The 21575-nt window shown below is 35.4% G+C and overlaps 1 protein-coding gene across 13 annotated transcripts in view; it reads left to right on the top strand.

Annotated features, from left to right (window-relative positions):
- The window catches only part of IKZF2 (IKAROS family zinc finger 2), a 164895-nt gene extending 145296 nt beyond the window's left edge, over positions 1–19599 (top strand). For all 13 annotated transcript variants that reach the window (XM_027051621.2, XM_027051601.2, XM_027051584.2 and 10 more), the window contains 2 exons: positions 2099–2242; positions 8094–19599. In XM_027051621.2, coding sequence (XP_026907422.1) covers positions 2099–2242; positions 8094–8818 — 869 coding nt within the window. In that variant the 3' untranslated portion in view covers positions 8819–19599. The remainder of the gene's footprint in view (positions 1–2098; positions 2243–8093) is intronic.
- Positions 19600–21575: the final 1976 nt, after the last annotated feature.

The raw sequence follows: 21575 nt of genomic DNA, 5'->3' as shown, positions 1-21575 counted from the left end.
ATGAGCTTCATTGAACTTGGGACAAATCATCTGAATTGAGGTGGATGTGGTGTGGGACAGTTCGCACACCCAGGTTTCGTTTTGAGTGTTAAATGTGTGCAAATATGAAAATTCAAGGTTAGACTTAGAGCAAAACTGCCAAGTTTTAGACTACTCATTTCAAAACTAATTATTATATTCAATTTGGGGGCAAACCCTGTTAACCAGTTTTGCTGTTTTTTTAACAAAATTTACAACAACAAACCTTTTTTTCTTTCCTTCTTTCATTTTGGATCCCAGTTTGTGACATATTTTCATCTTCAGTCCATACATAGCCTGTTTTTTAGCTTGACAGTTATGTTAAATAATGTAGTAATTGCCTATGAATCTACCACCCAAAACAAAAATTAAGACTTTGACAATAATCTGTATCTAACTAATGGTTCCAACCACATCCATTCTCGACTGCCATTCCATCCTCCTGGCCACCCTTGTTTGAATTTTTTGGTCAGCCTTTCTTTGCTTTCCTTTTTAAGTATTTGCTTTTACTTTAGTTATTGGCTAAAGAGAACATAATGTTTCGTGTAACATCTTGGGATGTAATTTTTTTCCACTTGGTAACATCATGGATTATATCAGTATAGAAAATGACCTGAGTATTTCCTTCTTTCTGAATCTCATAATCTCCTTTTACATTAACATCCAGTAATTGCAGAATCTCATGCCAATCGTAGCCATATCTTATAAGGTTGAAGATTAAATTCTTCTGGTCTATCCACTAGAATATACTAGGTTAACCCAAAATTTAGATTGGATATAGATTTCTTTAAACATGTCCAAATTAGGAAAAGATTTTTCTGTTGCCATTTTTCATTTCTTCAAAATCAGCAACCTGTATTGGTTATTAAGTAGGTCACCTGAATGGTTCACTGGATTTTCTTAACTTTCATCTCTTGCTTTCTCATTTTACTTTAGTGCCTGGTCTTATAAATGAGAATGTATTGTGTTTCACACAGTAGAACTCTCCTTTACAAGTGAAAGGAGCAGAATAAATCATTTTACAGTGTATGCTGAACAAGTAAACATATTCTAAAATAGGAATCCTGTAGGCTCCCAAACGGCCCTGGCACAGGAACAATTAGAGAAAGTAACAATAATCAAGAATAAGTTATGGTCTTTCCTGTGAACTCTGGCTTCAATCATTGATCTCATCTGTCTCAGATGTTACTCTATCCTTAAACATCCTTCGACAGTATTTCTATGCAAAAACTTTTGTTAAATCCTTTTTCTGTACTATGAATGTCAATATGTAATGTCAATATCTGTGAACTACTCTATTAGCCCCTAGCAACTTAGACAAATGTGATGCAGAGGGAGCAGCTTTGGAGAGTTTATGTCAAATGAGTTAGAGCAGTTTAGTGAGCAAATATGCCAATTTGGAAATGGAATGTTTTATCCTGCTGAAGAGCTCTTTTTAAAATAAATTAGAGTCATAAAGCTGCCACAGTTTACTGTGTATAGACATGTTCAGAATTGAAACTCCTTCATGAAGGCTGCTTTGTGCAGGTATTTATCTACTACCAGTAGGGCTAATAGCTCACTTGTCTCATCAACAGAAAATCTGCTACAGGAAAATACATGGGTGAAAAAAAAAACCTGGTTAAATATCGTGCTGTTATTCTGTGTGTCTGTTTAAGCTTTCCTGCAAAACAAGTTGACTTACTTAATTTGTTTTAGAAAAATAAACTCCAAAAGCCTTGAGAATAGTGCAGTCTTAAAGTGGTATTGATTTTAATCAATGTTAAAAACACTTTCAGAGGAGTAAGATGAGAAACAAGATGAACATGTTTGCCACCAATAGTGGCCAACAGTTTGTCATTGATTTGAGAACAACTCGAATAAAAACAAATCCCCTCTGTGTGTGTGTCTGTGTGTGTATGTATGTGTGTGTGTAAAATTAAAGAGTGTACTTTAACACTAAAGGTTATTCTTTCTACTTTTATCCAAGCATACTAGCTTATGTTTATCTAACACATATTGAGATGGCAAATCCAGCTTTGTATCTTTTTAAAATGTTGAAGAAATTATCAGATTGCATTTTTTGTATGGTTTTACATAGTACCTCCTATGGAAGATTGTAAGGAACAAGAGCCTATTATGGACAACAATATTTCTCTGGTGCCTTTTGAGAGACCTGCTGTCATAGAGAAGCTCACAGGGAATATGGGAAAACGTAAAAGCTCCACTCCACAAAAGTTTGTGGGTAAGCATTACAAATGATTTTACTTCAAAGGTGGTTTTAATGAGAAGTATGTTCCCATGTATTAGAACTACAGATGGTATATTTCAGTTCAAGAGATAAATACCCATCTCTTTTGTCCATTCTTCATTTCTGCTTTATGCTGTTCCATGTGTACCTCCCTCCCTCTCTTTCTTTCTTTCTTCTTTCTCTCTCTCTCTCTCTCTCTCTCTCTCACACACACACACACACACACACACACACACACACCTTTAGATATATGGGCCTAGGAAATTAAAGAAAGACTGATAGAAGTTGCTACCTCAAAACTAAATTATAAAGTACACTAGTATGTAAAAATGTCCATTTATTTACAAAATAAAAATACTTAAGGAGAATGGTGTCATCTGTTAGCCAGTTTTGTGATGTTTTCCAATTTGCACTAGTTCTAGGTCTTTAAACTGTTTTCTTTACATGAGATTAATGCTTTTACTATTTTATCTAGAATTAAGAGAAATATTTTCCCCCAAAATGCTGCATTAGAAAAATAATGCAGCAACCTACATTCAAGATCTTGCATATTTGGATCTTTCATATTTGGATCTTTGTTTTCATCTGGCCTATGGTTTTGAAACAAAAAGATTAAATATAATGTATTTCGACTTTTCTTTTTCATTTCCAAGCCCTTAGATGCAAAAAACATCTAAGTTTTTTAAGAATGTATAAAAGATAGTGAGGTGCCTGGGTAGCTCCATTGGTTTTAAGCCTCTGACTCTTGTTTTCAGCTCAGGTCAGGATCTCAGAGTTCATGGGATTGAGCCCTGTGTAGGGCTCTGTGCTGACAGTATGGAGCCTGTTTACAATTCTCTCCCTCTCTCTCTGCCCCTCCCTTGCTCGCATTCTCTCTCTCCCTCTCTTTCTGTCTCTCTCAAAATAAATAAAATTTAAAAAGAATACATAAAAAATAGTGATTCTATATAAAGAATTGCCATTAATTATATATGTAATATATCTATTCTTATAGATTTTATTACTATAAAGGGTAAAAATTAGAAGAGAAAAATATTCAAATAGATTCTCATATTCTATTGTCAAAGAGTATTGTGGAACATCCTGATATGGGTTGAGTGATGACTGGTAGAAAATCTTTGGTTATTTCAGGGAGGGAAGGCTAATAAAATTCTTTTACTCCAATAATCAATCACTTAGAGAAGATATCCTTTCAATCTGAAATCGCAGAACTAACAAATCACCAAAATATCATTTTAAGACAAGCTGGAGAGATTTATTGACAGAGCCCTTTGAAAAAAAGACTAGAGAACGGCCCTAAGGGATCACAGTTGATACTGATATAGTATCAAGAATACTGCAAGAATACTCAAAAGCTTGCCTTGGGCCCTAACTTTTCTTCCAGTCTTTCTTCCTTTATATAATTTTTTTTTATGTCTTCTGAATCTAGTTTTGTTCTTTGTAACATTTTCAATGTTTACTATGACTTAGAGATGCTATTCTCAATTTGATTTGATTATATCCTTAGAAAAGGGGGATAGATTTTTTCCTAATTACGTCTTGATTTTAAAATAATAACATTAGATTCTTATTAGGAATTTAATGGTATTTTTTTCTTTATTTGGATTATCCTTTCTAGTAGTATATAAAAAGCAATCACACATTGTCTCTGTGATGGTTTTTGAAATGAAAATTTCATCACTCCACACTCACTATAAATTCCTTTTTACCATGCCCCTCGGCTAAATACTATTCTTTGACCTTTTCAAGCCCTACAGACCAATGATCCCTGAACTTTCTATCTTTTTGTGTTCTCCTCTCTTTTTATTATCAGCTTAGATTCCATGGTTAATCACGTTTATTACTCTGTTGCCAATATTCTTGACTCTCTTACTTTGTTGTCTATCACCTTCTCCTAGTGAAACCCCACTAGGAAACCCCACTCTATTGAAAGCAGAGAAGCATCTGTGCCGTATCTACAGGGCTGCTAGTACTTTTGGAGAAAAGCCCACAGCCTTACAAATTGGTCACTATGAATCAGTGAATAAGTGATCTCAAATATCAGTTGTTCCATCCACATTGTAGCAGTCCTACTTTGATCCCATCCCTGCATAGTCCTCTCTCCTGCTGAACCCTATAGCCATTTCAACATTTATTCTCCACAAACATGGTATCTCACTTCTTGATGGTATTCTAGCTCAATTTACAGGGAATAAAGTCATTTGAAATGATACCAATATTGCTAATTTTATAAGGATTAAGTGCATTTATAGGACTATTTTCTTTTTTTCCTCGTTGTTTCAATGAAAGAAGTATCCCTCTTTTAAATTAAGGTTAATTCCTCTTCTTGTGCCCTGGAATTCTTCTGTCACAGCCTCCCCCCCGCCAACCCAATACATTACATTTTATTATTCCTTTTTCTCACTTGTATTTTCAGTCTTTCCCCTCTATTGGCATTTTCCTTTTAGTATTTAATATGATGAACTCTCATCATTTAAAAAAAAAATTCCCTCAAAACCAAATCTCCTTCCTGCTACTACCTACTTTCTCCTCTTCAAAAAATGGAGTGGTTGAAAGAGTTCTCTATGCTTGCTTTCCATAATTTCTTTCTTTCTACTCATTCCCTAGTCTATGCAACCTGGTTTTCTTCCCCATGAAATGATTCTTATCAACGTCACCAGCTTCCATAGTGTCAAGTGCAGTGGACCCTTTTTAGACTATCTTATATCAGTCAGAACATTTGCCACTCCTGAATAATGAATTGCTTTTGAAACACTTCTTTTCTTGGTATCCATGACATTGATCTCTTGCATTTCTTCTAGCTTCTCTGTTCCTTCTCAGTCTTCATTATGAATCTACCCTTAACAGCTATGCAGATGGGGCAAAAGTACTAATGAAGGCCTCCATTCATATGCCTAAATATTTGAATATTTTAAATTAAGCTGAAAATTATTTTTTTAAGTTTATTTATTTTGAGGGGGGGAGGGGAAGGGACAGAGAGAAAGAGAGAGAGAATCCCAAGCAGGCTCCGTGCTGACAGCGCAGAGCCTGATGCAGGGCTTGAAATCACAAACCACAAGATCATGACCTGAGCTGAAACCAAGAGTCAGATGTTTAACCACCTGAGAGACCCAGATGCCCCTAAGCTGAAAAACTATTGTTCTACCTTCCTAACTTGGAAGACTGAGTTCAAATAAATATAGAATGCTTAGATCCTTTAGAGTTCCACACCAGACCTTGACAGCATGAGCAGAACCACTGCCTGACCTGGAGCCAGCCCTCTGTCTTAGACCCACTTCTGTTTCTTTCCAGTACCAAAAGGGGCCTCATGCATATGCATGTGGACACCTCAGCCTGCACATTCAGCTTCTTTTCACATTGCACCCCACACACAGCACATAAAGAGTAGTGTATTAGCCTCTCCTCAGGCCTAAGTGTGTGCATACCAGGAAGATAGACCATATGAAGAGGACTATGCTAACCTTTAGTGCAAACTCAGTGCCATTTGGGAAAGGAATTCTTCAGTCTTGGGTATCCAGGGTATGGTCTAGGGAGTAATCTCCAGATAGGCATATTCCTTTGGCTCTACACATTCCTCATTCCATGAGGAGCAAGGGACTCTGTAAACATGGGGCCCAGTGCAGGAATCCAACTTGCCTTTGTCTGTGGGCAGGCATAAAAATCTTGGTGTTCTCCCAGGTTCTATTTTTGACCTTCTCATCTTCACACTTTACCAATAATGCTTGGGTTATACCTTTTATTCTCTTGGCTTCAGAAGTTACTTTCTATCAACTGATGACTTATGTATCTACATCTCAAGCCCAGATCTCTCTTCTAAATTTGAGACTCTACTCAGCAGTTACTGGACCACGACTATTACTCATAGTTTTCCGAAATTGAATTCATCATCTTTTCTATCTGCTATCCACTAAGTTTCCCAGATAAGAAACGAGCTCCATGCTTAACTTCTTTCTTTTTTTCATTCTAAGTCTAGATAATCACCAAGCCCTAGAAACTATATTTTCTAAATTTCTCTCCATTTCATTGGGTTTTCTCCATTTCCACTACCACTATACTAATTCAGGCCACCAGATCTTTATAGCAATAACCTCCTAAACCATCTTTATAAATAAATATCTAGTCAAGTCACTTTCCCATTTAACTCTATTAATCTGTATTGCTGTCAGCATGAAATTCAAATTCCTTAGCTGTTGAATGAGCCTTATTATCTTCTCTTTCTCATCTATTTCCACTGTCAGCTATACTGAAATTTAAGTAATCCCTTGAACAAGTCATACCCTCTTGCCTCTGAGCTTTCCTACCAGCTGCTCCACCCCCACATTCCTTTACTTGGCTAATATTTGTCATCACATTCTTATCTCTGCTGCTACTTTCTTCAAGAAGTCTTATTTTACTCCCTTAATATATATTCCTTTTATTTGACCTCATAGCACATATCACACTGTATTATAAATGATTCCTAAATCACTGTCACTCTCTCTAAACTGTAAGCTCTTTGAGAATATAGATTAGGTTTGTCTAGTTTAACTTTTTAAGTCTTAACATTGCAGTATCTTAAATTGGATGCCATGAGATCAGGTCTCATCATTTTTTTCTTCCATTTTCATTACTCCGATTATAACCCTAATCTCACTTTGGGGACCTCTTTTCAAACCTGAAATAATACTAGTGATCCAAAAGTGCTTTTCCAGAATGCAGTTCTGTAGATAAACATTTTTTTATCAACATTACAAAGTAGGCATCCATCTATAACAACATACTAAACATTTATAAGAAGTCCACATATATTGTTAAGAAGCCTTTATCTGTAAGATTTACCTATGAAAGTAACCAGGCAATTAGTAGGAGACCACGTTGTTTTAGTGGCAGAATTTTAAAAAGATAAAATACACCATCCAAAGCTGGAAACATTTAAAGGAGAAAAATTAAAATGATTTCTCCTGCTTTATGCACAAGGCTCTTTTATGGTTAATCTTTAGACACTGTGTTGAAGTAAAATACTGATTTGTTGAAGTAGATATTAAAGGGAAAACTACAAAAATACTTCAATCAAGATAAAGCATGGAAAACTAACAATGGGTGTACATATCAGCACCATTGCCCATATGTCTAAACAAGGAAGGGATGGTGTAAAAATGATGAATTCCCCATTTCAAGAAGCAAAACAACAAACATATTATTTTCCAAGTTTGTAAATAAACTACTTGTGGAAATAACTCCGGTTTTTAAATAGTCCTAAATTCCATTCAGTTTATCAAACAATACAGCTTTTAACAGTGTTTTAATGGTGTCATCTTTGAATTCTCTAGGGTGACAAATGCCGGCTCTATAATTTTTTTTTTCTAATGTAGCAGTTAAATCAACCAAATTAACCATATATAACAATGAAGTGACAGATGTTATAATCAGATCACTCTCGCTTTTATGCTCTTTGTGGCTTGGTCACTGATGTCTAAAATATGCAAAACAAGCATAGTCTCTGACTTATTTTCACCTGGTATTTCTGCTTTTGCCTACAGTTGCTGAGCTCTAGACAAGTGGAAATTCTAATTGAGAATGAAAATAGGATAACACACTCAATCATACCTTTCTGGCTAGATGCATTTTCATGATGGCATTAAAACAAGTGCAAATGGCTTGTGAAATTCTTATTACTAATCCTCTTTGCAGGCTGAGAGTATTTGAGTCTTAGCAGAATTAAAGAGCACAAATGCTTGATCTAAAGAATATCATATTATAGAAAATGGAGACAATTAACTTTGTACATTTATATTTTAATCCAGTCACTAATTTTGTTGTATTTTGTTTGTTTGTTTTTTTACTTTTCTTGCCCTCCCCCTTTCAGGGGAAAAGCTCATGCGATTCAGCTACCCAGACATTCACTTTGATATGAACTTAACATATGAGAAAGAGGCTGAGCTAATGCAGTCTCATATGATGGACCAAGCCATCAACAATGCAATCACCTACCTTGGAGCTGAGGCCCTTCACCCACTGATGCAGCACCCGCCAAGCACAATCGCTGAGGTGGCCCCGGTTATAAGTTCAGCTTATTCTCAGGTCTATCATCCAAATAGGATAGAAAGACCCATTAGCAGGGAAACCTCCGATAGTCATGAAAACAACATGGATGGTCCTCTCTCTCTCATCAGACCAAAGAGTCGACCCCAGGAAAGAGAGGCCTCTCCCAGCAATAGCTGCCTGGATTCTACAGACTCAGAAAGCAGCCATGATGACCACCAGTCCTACCAAGGAAACCCTGCCTTAAATCCCAAGAGGAAACAAAGCCCAGCTTACATGAAGGAGGATGTCAAGGCTTTGGATACCACCAAGGCTCCTAAGGGCTCTCTGAAGGACATCTACAAGGTCTTCAATGGAGAAGGAGAACAGATTAGGGCCTTCAAGTGTGAGCACTGCCGAGTCCTTTTCCTAGACCATGTCATGTACACCATTCATATGGGTTGCCATGGCTACCGGGACCCACTGGAATGCAACATCTGTGGCTACAGAAGCCAGGACCGTTATGAGTTTTCATCACACATTGTTCGAGGGGAGCACACATTCCACTAGGCCTTTTCATTCCAAAGGGGACCCCTATGAAGTAACAAACTGCACATGAAGAAATACTGCACTTACAATCCCACCTTCCCTCAGATGTCGACATACCTTTTATTTTTGTTTGTTTAATATTATTACTGTCATTAATTCTTATTTTGTGGATGCAGTGTCATTTACTCTGCCTAATTACAATAAGGAAGAAACAGAAGAGAGAAGGGACAGGGGATATTGTTCTTGGTAACGTGGGAATTTAAGAGCAGTTCATTTCTGCCATGCATAAATATAAGGTATATCATGCTTTGGAAAAAAAATCACTTGATTCATATAGGTTCACCTAAGAGATTCTAATTTGCCACTGATGTTCAGGATTATGATTGAAGGCAAGGGAGTTTGGAGTTTTCTGGGTAGAACTTCCACAATTTAAAGTGGTATAAGTAATTTTACTCTTCAAAGAAGAAACTGTTTCAAAATGTAAACTTTTTTTTTTCCTCTAGAGATCATGAAACACAAACACATGTATTAATTTCAGTGATAATCCTTGGATGAGTTGTTGTGGGTTCTATGTTTACTTCCCCAATGGAATTTATAATACGGTATGTTATACACTGTACCATATAGCAGAACTTGTAAACTACAGGTAGTTGAGGACACCTACAATACATCTGAGGTCCTGTGATCTAATTTTTCTAAACTTGAGCACTGTTTTCCTTAGTTTTGATGACTGGTATTTTATAGACACCCTGGCAGCCTTACTTTTAACACCTTTAATGAGTAGTATTTTTATCTAGTTTTAAGAATAACATATGGTCTAAGAGTGGCTAAGAGGCGGTCAGTAGTTTCCAGAAAGGACCTCTGCTTTTCATAAATTTGTTTTGGAAGTCTTCTTTTAAAGTTGTAATGTGATGGCGGCATAGTGTACATAATTGTTTCTAAAAGTATGCTTACGATTGTCACTTTATCTGCATTTAATCAGTGTTAACCAGTCAGCAGAAACATATAATTAGGCTAACAGTAGGAGTAAAAAAACCTACTCAGAAATCCCTTTTCTGGTATTTCTCTTTTCCCACTGATTTTTTCAAGCTGTGACCACCCAGTGTTCTATCCATAGTCCATCATCCTTTACTACTTGAGTAGAAGATCATGAAACTCTTTGCTATAGGTTTTTGCTCTCAAAATCTCGGAGCAATTACTAATTCGACCTGAATATGGTAACTTGAACCCCATAAGGTTATGGAACTAGGGCTATTTATTCTAGTATTTCTTGAATAATAACATTTACCACTTTTGGTGCAAGGAAAAGGGAACTTCTTTGTAACCTGCACATTAGACCACAGATAAAAAAAACAGCTTATTTTTTACACTTTTTGGGGTCTAGAATGTAACCTAACCTCCAAGCAAAAGTCACCATGTCCTGCACAGTTTTCCATCTCAAACACATTCAACTACTTATAAGTCCTTGTCAGAAATGAATCTCAGTACCTTAGCAAAACAAAACAAAACAAAACAAAAAAAACCTCTTAATCCATACATGTTATCATTTTTCATGTGCAAATTTTTTATTTCATTTATAAAAAGGTGCTCTGTTTTTTATGTGCAGTCCAACAGCATTAGAGGGAAGGGAAAAATGAGATCAATTCAAGTCATTTTGGGGGGACATACCTGGATACAGAAATTGCTGCTTGTGTTGAGGGAGGACAGGCCTGACCATGGCTGGATTATCTGATAGCCATTTATGAGTACTGATTCTGTTAAGCAGTAACTGATAACTGCTCTTAAAAAAATAATTAAATAGGAGGCTGAAACTATGTTTTTAATGCAGAATGATGTGAGAACTAGCAAAATTAGAGACTTAAGGACAGAGAAGCAAATCCGGCCCCAATACTGCTCTTGACTCATCTTCTCATTTATCATCTGCTTATTTAAACAGCTTCTGAGCACTAACACAGCTAGAGCTGGGCAAAGACGATTTTAACTCAGCTCTCCTTTACTCGTTCCTCTTATAATTATTTTTGGAGAAATGTCCAAACTAGTCCTTTAAATCTAAGAGAATGCACCAAAACAGAGACATGAAACGTTTTAAATAGAATATTGTTTTTTTTTCCCCTCCTGCATGCTTTGGTACATGGTGAACACACAATTTATTCAAAGGTAAAGTATGCTTTTGAGACTTCCTTACCTCCCCCTACACTAACCAGTCAAAAAATTGGAATTTCATATTTTTTCCCTTTTGGAGGAAGGTAAATAATGTAAGTTACTGATTTTGTGTTTTACTGCAATTTAAGGAAATGTGGATGGCAGTGTGTTCATAACTTTGGCTGTGTGTGGATTTCTGCTGGCATCATCTATGAATTTTCTTCCTGTTCACTATTTGTTTTTTTCAGTGTATGAACAATCATGTGTCTACCTACCCTGGGATGAAGCTGAATTTTAGGTGGACCTAAAGAGTTGTGTAGTACCCCCATGAAGACAGTACTCCTTTTCTGATTTCATCTATTTGAGAATCTACTTTATCAAAGGGACAATATTTGTGAGAGTGTATTTGCTACAAGTGTATACTTGTACTTTCTTAGCTACATGATATGAGGAACAGAAAGAGATAAAGATGGCTCAGGGTGTGGCAGGGACAAATGAGGACGAGGTCAATTCAAATGTGCAGGTTAGAATTTTTGTGGGCATGGTGCTTTCTGGGAAACTCTAAATGGCTATATTTGCATGCTTCCTTCTTCACAAAAGGAAATATGCAAGTTGGTAGGGCCTAAAAATAAATATGAGGGTCAGACACCAAATAAATCAAATTTTACATAACAGTTATATGCCCAATTTATTTAGGTGAGATTTCACATTAGAGTACTGGAGGGGCATAAAAATGGGTTAGCCCCTTTCTTCTGGTTTGGCAAAAATTCAGAAATTCATCACATTGCTTTGCCCTGATTTTGCCCAGAAATTTACCTCCAGCTCCTGTTGGAGATGTGTGCTGCCTCTCTAATAGTGGTCAATCACTTTTAAAAAGCCGTTCTAACCTGGCTTTTTAGAACGGTGAAGATGACCAATAAGCAGATTGGAAGAGATTTCGAGTCGTTAAAACATTCCGTTGAGAATTTTCTGGAGGGACAGAACGCGAGAGACCAGGATTTAGATTTGGCTACAAAGTAGAAGATGGTTTTCCTCCATGCATACAAGCAATTGTATGTGTGTGTCAGTGCGTGCATGTGTGCATACACACATACACACTCCTTTGAAGAAAAGTCATGAAAAGAAGCAATTAGAGTCACCACATGTCTTGCAAGAGCACTTAAAGAGTTAAAATTAGTTAATACCTGAGAAATTTAGTAAACTTACTTTACCAGATTGTATTAAGAAATATTAAAGAAGTTATTAGTATGTCTTTAGGACTAGTTCAACTATTAAACTAAAACCTTGGGCCTTTACAATCTACTTGCAGAATGAATCTAAACAAACAAGAAAAGGATTTTTAAGCTGATTTGGTATAACTTCCAAAACGAAGGAAACAAAAATAACTTTTGAATAGGAAGATACAAAAAAAAAAGATTAATTTTTATGTGTTGGCAAATGGAAAAAGACAATATTTTAGTGAGCTTGATGTTTTGATTTATAGTTACCATGTCTCAACTCTACACCTCACAAAACTATGAAGTCTTTATGATATGTTGACATCAGTGAAGGCATTTAGATGAAAATATGTTTTAACTGATTTTCCAAATGTTATGTCATCCTATCTCCAAAATGATTCTGTAAAGTAGAAAAAGAACAGAAAAAGCTGCAAAAATACAAACAAAAAAAAAAAAACTGTATGCCCCTAGTTTCAAGAGAGAACTTAGATTATAAGAGGTACTGACTACATTTTTTTTTTTTACTTTGAAATATTCATTGTACAAGAAGAGATACATTACATTTGTGGTCCTCTTTAGTTATATTTTATATATTATTTTTAGTAAGTACTATCTGTATAAGATTATCCAAAAAAATTCCCCAAATGCAAAAGAAAAGAGTAGGGGTGAAATTAAAATTTGTATATATGAGAGTTATCTCAGAAATGTTTTTAAACCTCCAGTTTCTGCAAAATAATTAAAATATACAGTAACTGGTATCTTAAGATCCTGAGTTTAATGTATTAAATACTTATAAAATTTCTTTATATTGGTGCCTTTTTAAAATGCATTGAGAGAGTGTTGGTTAGCTGTTGTAGCTCTACAAACACTTTTATTATGTATTTTTAAAAACCACTTAAATTTGAGTACTATATAATACATCTTCATGTTCTTAGGGCAAAACTGTTAGAGGAAGTTCCAATCAGAGAATTTCAGCTCATCTGTTTAAAGTAAAAGGAAACTTTGCAACCAGATTTTAATCTTATTAGTTTGATAGTATTTCTGAATACCATTACAAGATCATGTAGGTAAAATATGGCATAGAGGGAAATTTCAGCTGTGAATTGCATTATGGTATGTGGTTTTGTTTTGTTTTTAAGGAAGAATCAGTTCTAGTATCACACAGGCTTTATTAGTGGAATTTTGGTCAATAAAATACAGTATTGTTTTGAAATTTCATTTATAGACTAGTGTTGTCCTAGTCTGAGAATCTGTCTCCTAATCTATTAATGTTTTATGGAATAAGGTAAAGAAGCAGGTAATTAATTCTCCTTGAACAAAACAAAACTGAATAGTCATATCACATTGCTATTCTCCAAAGCATAATCTCAAATGGTTTCCTGCCATGATTGTGTATTACTTGCAATGGATGTGTTAGGATATGACAGCTTTTAAAAAATAAATAAATAAAAATGAGCTGCTTGTTATACAAAGCAAATGTCATATGACCAAGAAGCTGTGATATGCTAGTGTTTCTTTTTATCATAGTGTATTGCTAGGCCAAATAATGACACCTTGAATATTTTTATTACATTTATTGCAGTAACCTAAAGTTTTGGGATTTCCATAAGGTTTTTATGTAACATTATATTTCTAGCTTTTTAGTTTTCTCTTGCTGTACTGTAAGTTTGTGGATATTTTTCACATGCACTCTTAGAAATAAGTTCCTAATTCTGTTTATGGGATTTTTCTCCCATAACATTGCATTTGTATATTTTCTGTATAAATTTGTTGTGAATTAACCTTTACCCCATACAGAGAGTGGTACGTGAATGACTAGTTTTCTAAGATGTCCTTTTTATTGTGAATAAGATATAAAATTTAGAGGCCCTCTGCTAAGCCACATAAAACACAACATATAACTTCATAAAGGTACAGATAAGCCAGTTTGCAGTTAATTGGGCCCTTCAAATTACCTCAAGTGACACACAGTAAGAAGAGCTTCTCAGACGGGTGGAGGTCACTGAATCCCCTACTATGCACTTATCAGGATTCTACTTAATTTACTGGAAGTGGATTTTTGAAAAATGAATACACTGTAACAAGGGAAGGACTCTGGGTTTTGTTTTTTGTTGTATTATTTTGTGTCTTTTTGTTAAGTAGTTCAATTTCTGAAACTGTGATAAAACATTTTGACTGTCAGGCACTCTCAGATTTTGAACATAAAATCACTTCCCCTTCTGTGTAACTAAGTTCTTTGTTACCTCTTCAATTTTGTTCTCCTCCCCCAACCACCCTTTTCTCCCCGTCCACATCCTTTCCATCACTGCCTCTGGACATCTCTGCCTCTCTTTCCCCCACTATTTGAAGATTAGGTCAACTCTGACTTCCGATTCATTGGTCTCTTAAGTCTTAACTTTTTGTGTGTGATTTTTTGTTGGCTGTATAATTTGCTGACATATTTTTATACTCAAGTGTAGTTTTATATTAAAAAGAGAAGTGGTTGGATTAAAAATAGTAAGGTATATAACCATTGTGCTACTTTCACTTTCAAATATTGGGTACCTAAAATAGGACGCCAGAGATCGTGTCATCATAATATGGTATGTTTGCCTTCCTTTTCTGTTGGGTTTTGTGTTCTGATTTGGTTTTCCTCCTAAAATGTATGAGAGATTAAATAATTTTTTTGCAAGAGTTTAGAAAGATGTTAAAAGTCTAAAACAAAAAGTCTTAAAAATCTCCCAGTCGGGAGAAGATGCTTTAACATTACTATAATAATATTCCAGGTTTGGAGGGGGCTCTCCAGGCTTCATATTTGCTCTTAATACTTGGACCTTTTAGACCATGTGTTATAATTGCAATCTCCGAATGATTGCTTCTGCTATTTAGTTTAAAAGATATTTTTTTCTTTTCTTTCTGTACAAGTGCAATACTTTCCTTGAAGTCTTAAAAACTATGGTTATTTTTTTTTAACTGATCTATTCTTTCTTTAGTTAATGGCAAAAAAGAAATCCTTGAAGATCATGGCATGTTAGTTTAAAGGACACAACAAGCAAAGAAAAAAACACCGTATAATAAAAAGATTAGAGGATGTGGAAGCCACTGGTTTATTCTCATGGTATCTTTATTTAGGCTAAATTTCCATTAAAATTGGTAATCTTTTGCCTGAGAAATGTGTCCTCAAGTTGAAAAAGTTGCAATTCTTAAAGACTGAATTTTCTTCTTAGACCCTTGTCCAATGTTTTAAATTAAGAACCTAATAGTTTTTATTTCATTTTCCTTCTTTTGGAAATGAACTTTAAAATAAAAGCAAAGCACTTAGCTCAATTTTAAACACCTATCACCTATTGAAGACAATTTTTAAGAAATATTTGGAGCACTGTTTTCATACAAATTTAAGTAAGAAGTATTTTTCGTATCATACATATTTATATGTAGAATACTGGTTTTCTTTTTTTATACCTGTGTCCCTGTAGTAAAACTGCTGTAATGTAAATACATGTTTTGTTAAAAGATAACATTTCTTTGGCATTTCTTTTAAAGGCAGTTACTGCATTTGTACAGTATGTGTCTTGGCCATTTTAGATTTTTTTTCTTTAACAATACCAAAGGTAATTAGACTACTTTAAAAACTAATTGCTTGACAGTTTCTAGGATATTTTGAGTTTTAGAAGCAAAAGAAAAAAAAATAGGTCAAACCAGTAAACCTCATTTTTTTTCAAACTAATAATTTGGGAAAATAAAAACTGTTTTGAAAAGAAATATATAAAAATATATATGTAAAATTAAAATTCCAGACTTGTATGTCAGGTTTGCTCAGTGTAATGTAGTTTTTTTAAAGTTCAAATACAATACCTCAGAAAATGAGGTTTACTATGGAAATACCGAGACAGTCTTTGCAGCTGTGTGACAAGTCAGCTCTGCTATATACCAATTTGGAGACCTCTGCTAAACAGTTTTATCACTGCAGACTAAAATGTGGGACTTGTATTTTGTTTTTAATGCACACACATACATGTTCTGTGCATGTATGTGGGTACTGTGTATACGTGTATGAGTGTTGTATATGCATGTGTGAGTGTGTGTCTGTATGTGTGTACAACTAAAGCTGCAGAAACTTTGTAATACTTTGTGAAAAGGATTATATTATAAAGGTTTGTACTGTCTGAGTGCACAGCTACTGGAATAAATTTAGGGAATCTCAGGAACAAGCATATAATTTGTCCAAGATTTATTTCTTCTCAGAAGTGTAAGTGCAGTTTTTAATTCTGTATATTATTTAATATTTTACCAATAAAATAAACTTCTGACATAAAGTGTTTGCTATAAAAACTTTCTGGTGAAAACTCTGTACACAAACATATCTTCCAAATACAGAAGATTAAACTGTTGAATACTATCAGGCTTATTCAAGTTATTGCTGTTGGGTCTATGTGTCACACTTCCTGACCCAGAGAGGGATACATTTGAGATCAGAAATTTCCAACTTTACTACGTTGTCCCCCAGAGCAGGGAACAAAGTATTCCATGACTTGTTAATGATGGCATCTCTTTACTCCACAGTTTTCATATATATCTTATTTTACCCTTAATCTAAGAGATTTGTATGTCAGAGCCTGTCCTCTATAGAAGAACCCTGAGGGCAGAAAGTTGTGACTTGCTCTAAGGTACGCAGTTAATGATCCAACAAATGGTCAACCATATTGGAATCTAGCATTCCTTAGGAGTCAGACCAAGATTAAATAAGAATTAGGTCATAGACATTGTTCAATCACATTGGCAAAAATGTAGCTAGTTGTCTGTTCTGCTTTATGTTACACTATCACTATATGAATCATAAACTTCTCGGATTTTACAAATGCAGCTTATGTTTTACCATGAGAAGTTTGTTCTGTTACCGATGTCTTAGTGACCAGAAATGTAAAAGAGCACATATGACTGCAAACTCATTTTATTTACATTTAGCTGTTTGCTTATCCCCCAATTTCAAGCCTACTGTATGCTTATGACAATTTCAAGCCTACTGTAACATGTGAGATAGCTGTTAGAATTTTTCTTCACCAATAACTGTTTATAGATCTTCGTGGCTATTGATCACATTTCCCAATAATTTCACATAGAATGAAAAGTACAAATGAAATTTTCCTTCCTTGATGGTCTTTTCATTCAAAATACCTAATTTATAGGGAAAAGGGTAAACAAAATAGCAAGGCAAAAAAAAAAAAAAGATGCACCTAACAAATAATTACTATTATTACATTTATGAAGAATTCCTTGAAAATCAACAAGAAATATTTATCAGATTCACCTGCCTTATAATACTGACAACAGCAAAATGAAAAAGACTTTAAAAAGATGCCATTTGTTTTTGATTTTTCTATTGCAGTAGGGTCCGAGAAATGATAAATAATTGAAATCTTGATATGACTTTTAGATATACCAATATGCTCAAGACAAAGGACCATCTTTAGGATGTGAGAAACTATACCTTTTGCTCGTAGGAGGTCTAAGATGCACCCATTAAACTTCCAGTAACATCTCATGTTTTATTAATAGCCCCACTAAAAGTTCCCATTATGATTTTAACTTTTCACTAGAAGACCAATGAGGATAATATTGGGTGAAATTTAATTGTGCTGCTTTTCTTCCATTTGGCACAAAACTTGCTTCCCTAAAGTAGCCTAACAGGCAGATGGGATAAATTGACAAAGGAGATAAAGTATATATAATCCCATAGAAAAATGGATAAATGTCAGGGTGGGGGGAGATCCTGGAAAATAAAAATAGTCTGAGAAAAAAAAATATTAACCTTTTTTCTTCCCCTACTGATGTTCTATAATCCTAGAATGTCTTAGATCAGACCAACTGCTTCTAACCTGAAATTTTGTCAAGCACAGGCAAAGTCCCTCAAAATAGTAAAAGCAGATACTGCCCATATTGCTGTTGAGTTGTTTGTTCTAGAAACCCTTAAAAGAGCTGTATGAACCTGATCATCTGACTGATTGGAACATATGCAAAGAAACAAGACTTTTGAGTGCTTCAGGAAGAACCAAAGGTGTAAAGGAAATACAGTAAGGGTGTTGATTGGACTCTACTGGACCTTAGGTAAGCCTATTACTGAAAAGGCAGGAATCACTTGTCATTTTATCTCAATTGATGAAGAGTGGACTCAGAGTCCCTGTCACCATTGGGAGTGCTTCATGAAACCCTTGATGAGGAAGCAGGAGAATATAACCAAGAGGACATGGGAATACAGTTCCTGTTATATCCATGCCCTGGGCCCACCATGTACTGCTTCAGGTTTGGTGGCTATAAAAGCTTAAAAGACTGGCCAACACAGCTTTTATAAATGATGGAGCTTCTGACTCTTAAAATCTCCCATTCAAAATTACAGATGGGGGACCTAGGGCATTTGGCTTTTAGAGCAGTAAACATGGATGTACAATCTCAGAAATGGATTCTCCCAGGCTAGGCAGTGAGTGTCCTTTTTTTTTCCCTATTTGTTTTACCTTAATTTCTGGTGTTTCCACCCCCACCCCCATGTCTTGTAATTCATCTACATTTCTTTCTAGCTCCTTTCTCACAGTTGTCCTCATCTGTGTCTATATCAACTTTTTTGTCATTCCCCTCTTCTCTGCATGACCTGCTGCACCATTTGCTATGTGTTCTTCATCCTGTCACAATTCTGATTAATCTGAAATATAGTCTCTTTCGATAGAAGTAATTTAATGCAAACAGAATATATATGAGTTTAAACTATGACCTTTTCCACAAGTACTTTGCAAATTAGCACAATTGTTACGGGCTTTATCTAATTCACTCTCAATATTCTCATGGCAGTGTAGAGTATTTGATACTTCATGTTACTGATAGGAAACAAGTTCAGATCAGTTGTGATTTTGTTCATAAACACCTCAAGTAAGTGAAAAAACTAAAACTAGACTTTAATTCCAGATATACTTAGCCTAGCATTTTATTTTCTAAAGAAGTTTATTCAGCATTTGATTGGCAAGCCCCATTAACAGAGGAGAATAGCAAGTCTATAGTAGGAATGTTTGTGCCCCCCTCAAAATTTATATGTTGAAATCTTAATGCCAATTTGATATTAGGAGGTCAGGCCTTTAGCTGGTGACTAGGTTATAAGGGTGGAGCCCTCATTAATGAGATGAATGTTCTTTTAAATGAGACCCACAGAGCTCTCTAGTTCCTTCCACCATGTGGGGACACAGAAAGAAGCCACCAGCTATGACCTGGGAAGAGGGCCTTCACCAGAATATGTCCTTGCTGGCACCTTGATCTTGGACTTCCAGCCTCCAGACCTGTGAGAAATAAATCTCTTATCTTTAAGCTACCACGTCTGTGGCATTTTGTTACAGCAGCCTGAAGGGACTAAGACAGCAAATATTACCAAGTAGGGAACAACAAAAATATTCTTTTAGCAGACATACCTTATAAGTAACATTTTGTTCATTCTAATTTTTAAACAGAATGATCCCAAATGAATTCAAAGAATCAGTAAGGCTGAGAAATACAGCATTAAGTAGAAGGGCACCAATAACCTGGAATTAAAATTTTTCTGCAGGGGTGCCTGGGTGGCTCAGTTGGTTGAGCACCTGACTTTGGCTCAGGTCGTGATCTCATCAGTTGATGAGTTCAAGCCCCGCCTCGGGCTCTGTGCTAACAGCTCAGAGCCTGGAGCCTGCTTCAGATTCTATGTCTACCTCTCTCTCTGCCCCTCCCCTGCTCATGCTCTGTCTTTCTCTGTCTCAAAAATAAATAAACATTTTTTAAAAATAGTGGCAGTAATTAAAAAAATTTTTTTCTGCAGGAAGTTTAAAAGTGGATAAATTAGGAGCACCTGGGTGGCTCAGTGGGTTGAGCATCCAACTTCAGCTCAGGTCATGATCTCACAGTTCATGCGTTTGAACCCCACATCGGGCTCTGTGCTGACAGCTCAGAGCCTAGAGCCTGCTCCGGAATCTTTGACTCCTTCTCTCTCTCTGACCCTCCCCCGCTCATGCTTTGTTTCTGTCTCTCAAAAAATAAATGTTAAAAAAAATTTTTTTAATGGATAAATTATCCTAAATTGGTTTCCTAAAGACTCTTTTACTTAAGTGTGGGCTTTTAGTTACTTACAAAGTATCCTTCATAACTGATGGAATTCTTTACCCATTTCTAAAACTATCTGTACCCTCATACAAAATATTCATTTTCTTTCCTTATTGCAGAATGTAATTTCCTATATTTACACTTTGTTTTCTAATGTCTTCCTATGTAAAAACCTTGAATAATTCATCAAGAGTAATATGAAGTTATCAATACTAGAAGCTCTGGCCATGATATACCAAGGGTTTGCAATGCTATCACTCTATTATATCCTCCAAAGTCAGTGAGCTGCCTGGATATTATGCTTATTCTGTGTAGTGCTAAAACCTATCTACTAACTTACGTTTTTACTGTTAATTCTATAGCATACAGGCATTTCCAAGATTCCCTCCCAGTCTCAACTCTATCTATTGTAAAGTGAGTGATATATTTATAATAAAATCCTACCTCATGTTGTCTGCCCTCAGGAATGAGACATGTACAACCATTTGGAATTTCTTGGCTTTGACCTGACAAGTTTCTCCAGTCTTCAGCGATGGTTGCTGTACCATCATGTTCTCCTTGTCTTACTTCTACAATGTAAGTAAATAACCTGATATTTTGGCCGTCCAACAGTCTATCCCTTGTCCCCCCAGCCCATCCCACCTCCCTTCACTGTTTTATTTATTTATTTCCATCAGATTGTAACATGAATATATATTAGTATCATTTGATAACACTCAAGGGAAAAATAAAAACTGGGACAGCAAATGACTCATGATTTTCCAAACTCTTAGCCAAACTACTTTGTAGTCATTCTAACAAATGGTACTTCGGATATATTGTCAAACCTAAAAGTATAAGCCCAGAGTCTTCTGCTTTCTTATTTAATGTTTTGACAAATCTGATTATAGCTAAGAACGTGATCGCTTGGTCACATTATGAGCATGAGAAAAACTGCCTCAGGCATGGGTAAAGGGAGAATAGCACTTTATTTGCAAGATCTCAAGTACCTTCACTGGGTCTTTGAGATATGACATGAGTTGTTGCCTAATTCTTATGAAATAAAGGTGAGCGAGCGCTATGGTGTTATATCTCCTTTGTTTTTAATAGAATCTTTTAAAGTGGACACATCTCTCTTTATAATATGCTGAAAAACATTCTCTGCCTTAATTATAAAAAAGTGGCCTTTAAAAAAATTATCTTCAGAGACCATTTTCAATATGGTATCTCTAAGCTTTAATAAAATGTTCATTTGTGCTATTGTATTTTGAATTCTTAGAGTAATTTATCTTGGTTCATAGTTTCTAACCTATAGAAAATTTAACAGTGAAGAGTTTGGGTTAGTTACTACA

Source organism: Acinonyx jubatus, chromosome C1, assembly GCF_027475565.1.
Source record: "Acinonyx jubatus isolate Ajub_Pintada_27869175 chromosome C1, VMU_Ajub_asm_v1.0, whole genome shotgun sequence".
NCBI classification, from domain to species: Eukaryota; Metazoa; Chordata; class Mammalia; order Carnivora; family Felidae; genus Acinonyx; species Acinonyx jubatus.
The sequence above is the reverse complement of the archived record's forward strand: the minus strand, read 5'-3'. Positions and strand labels throughout refer to the sequence as shown.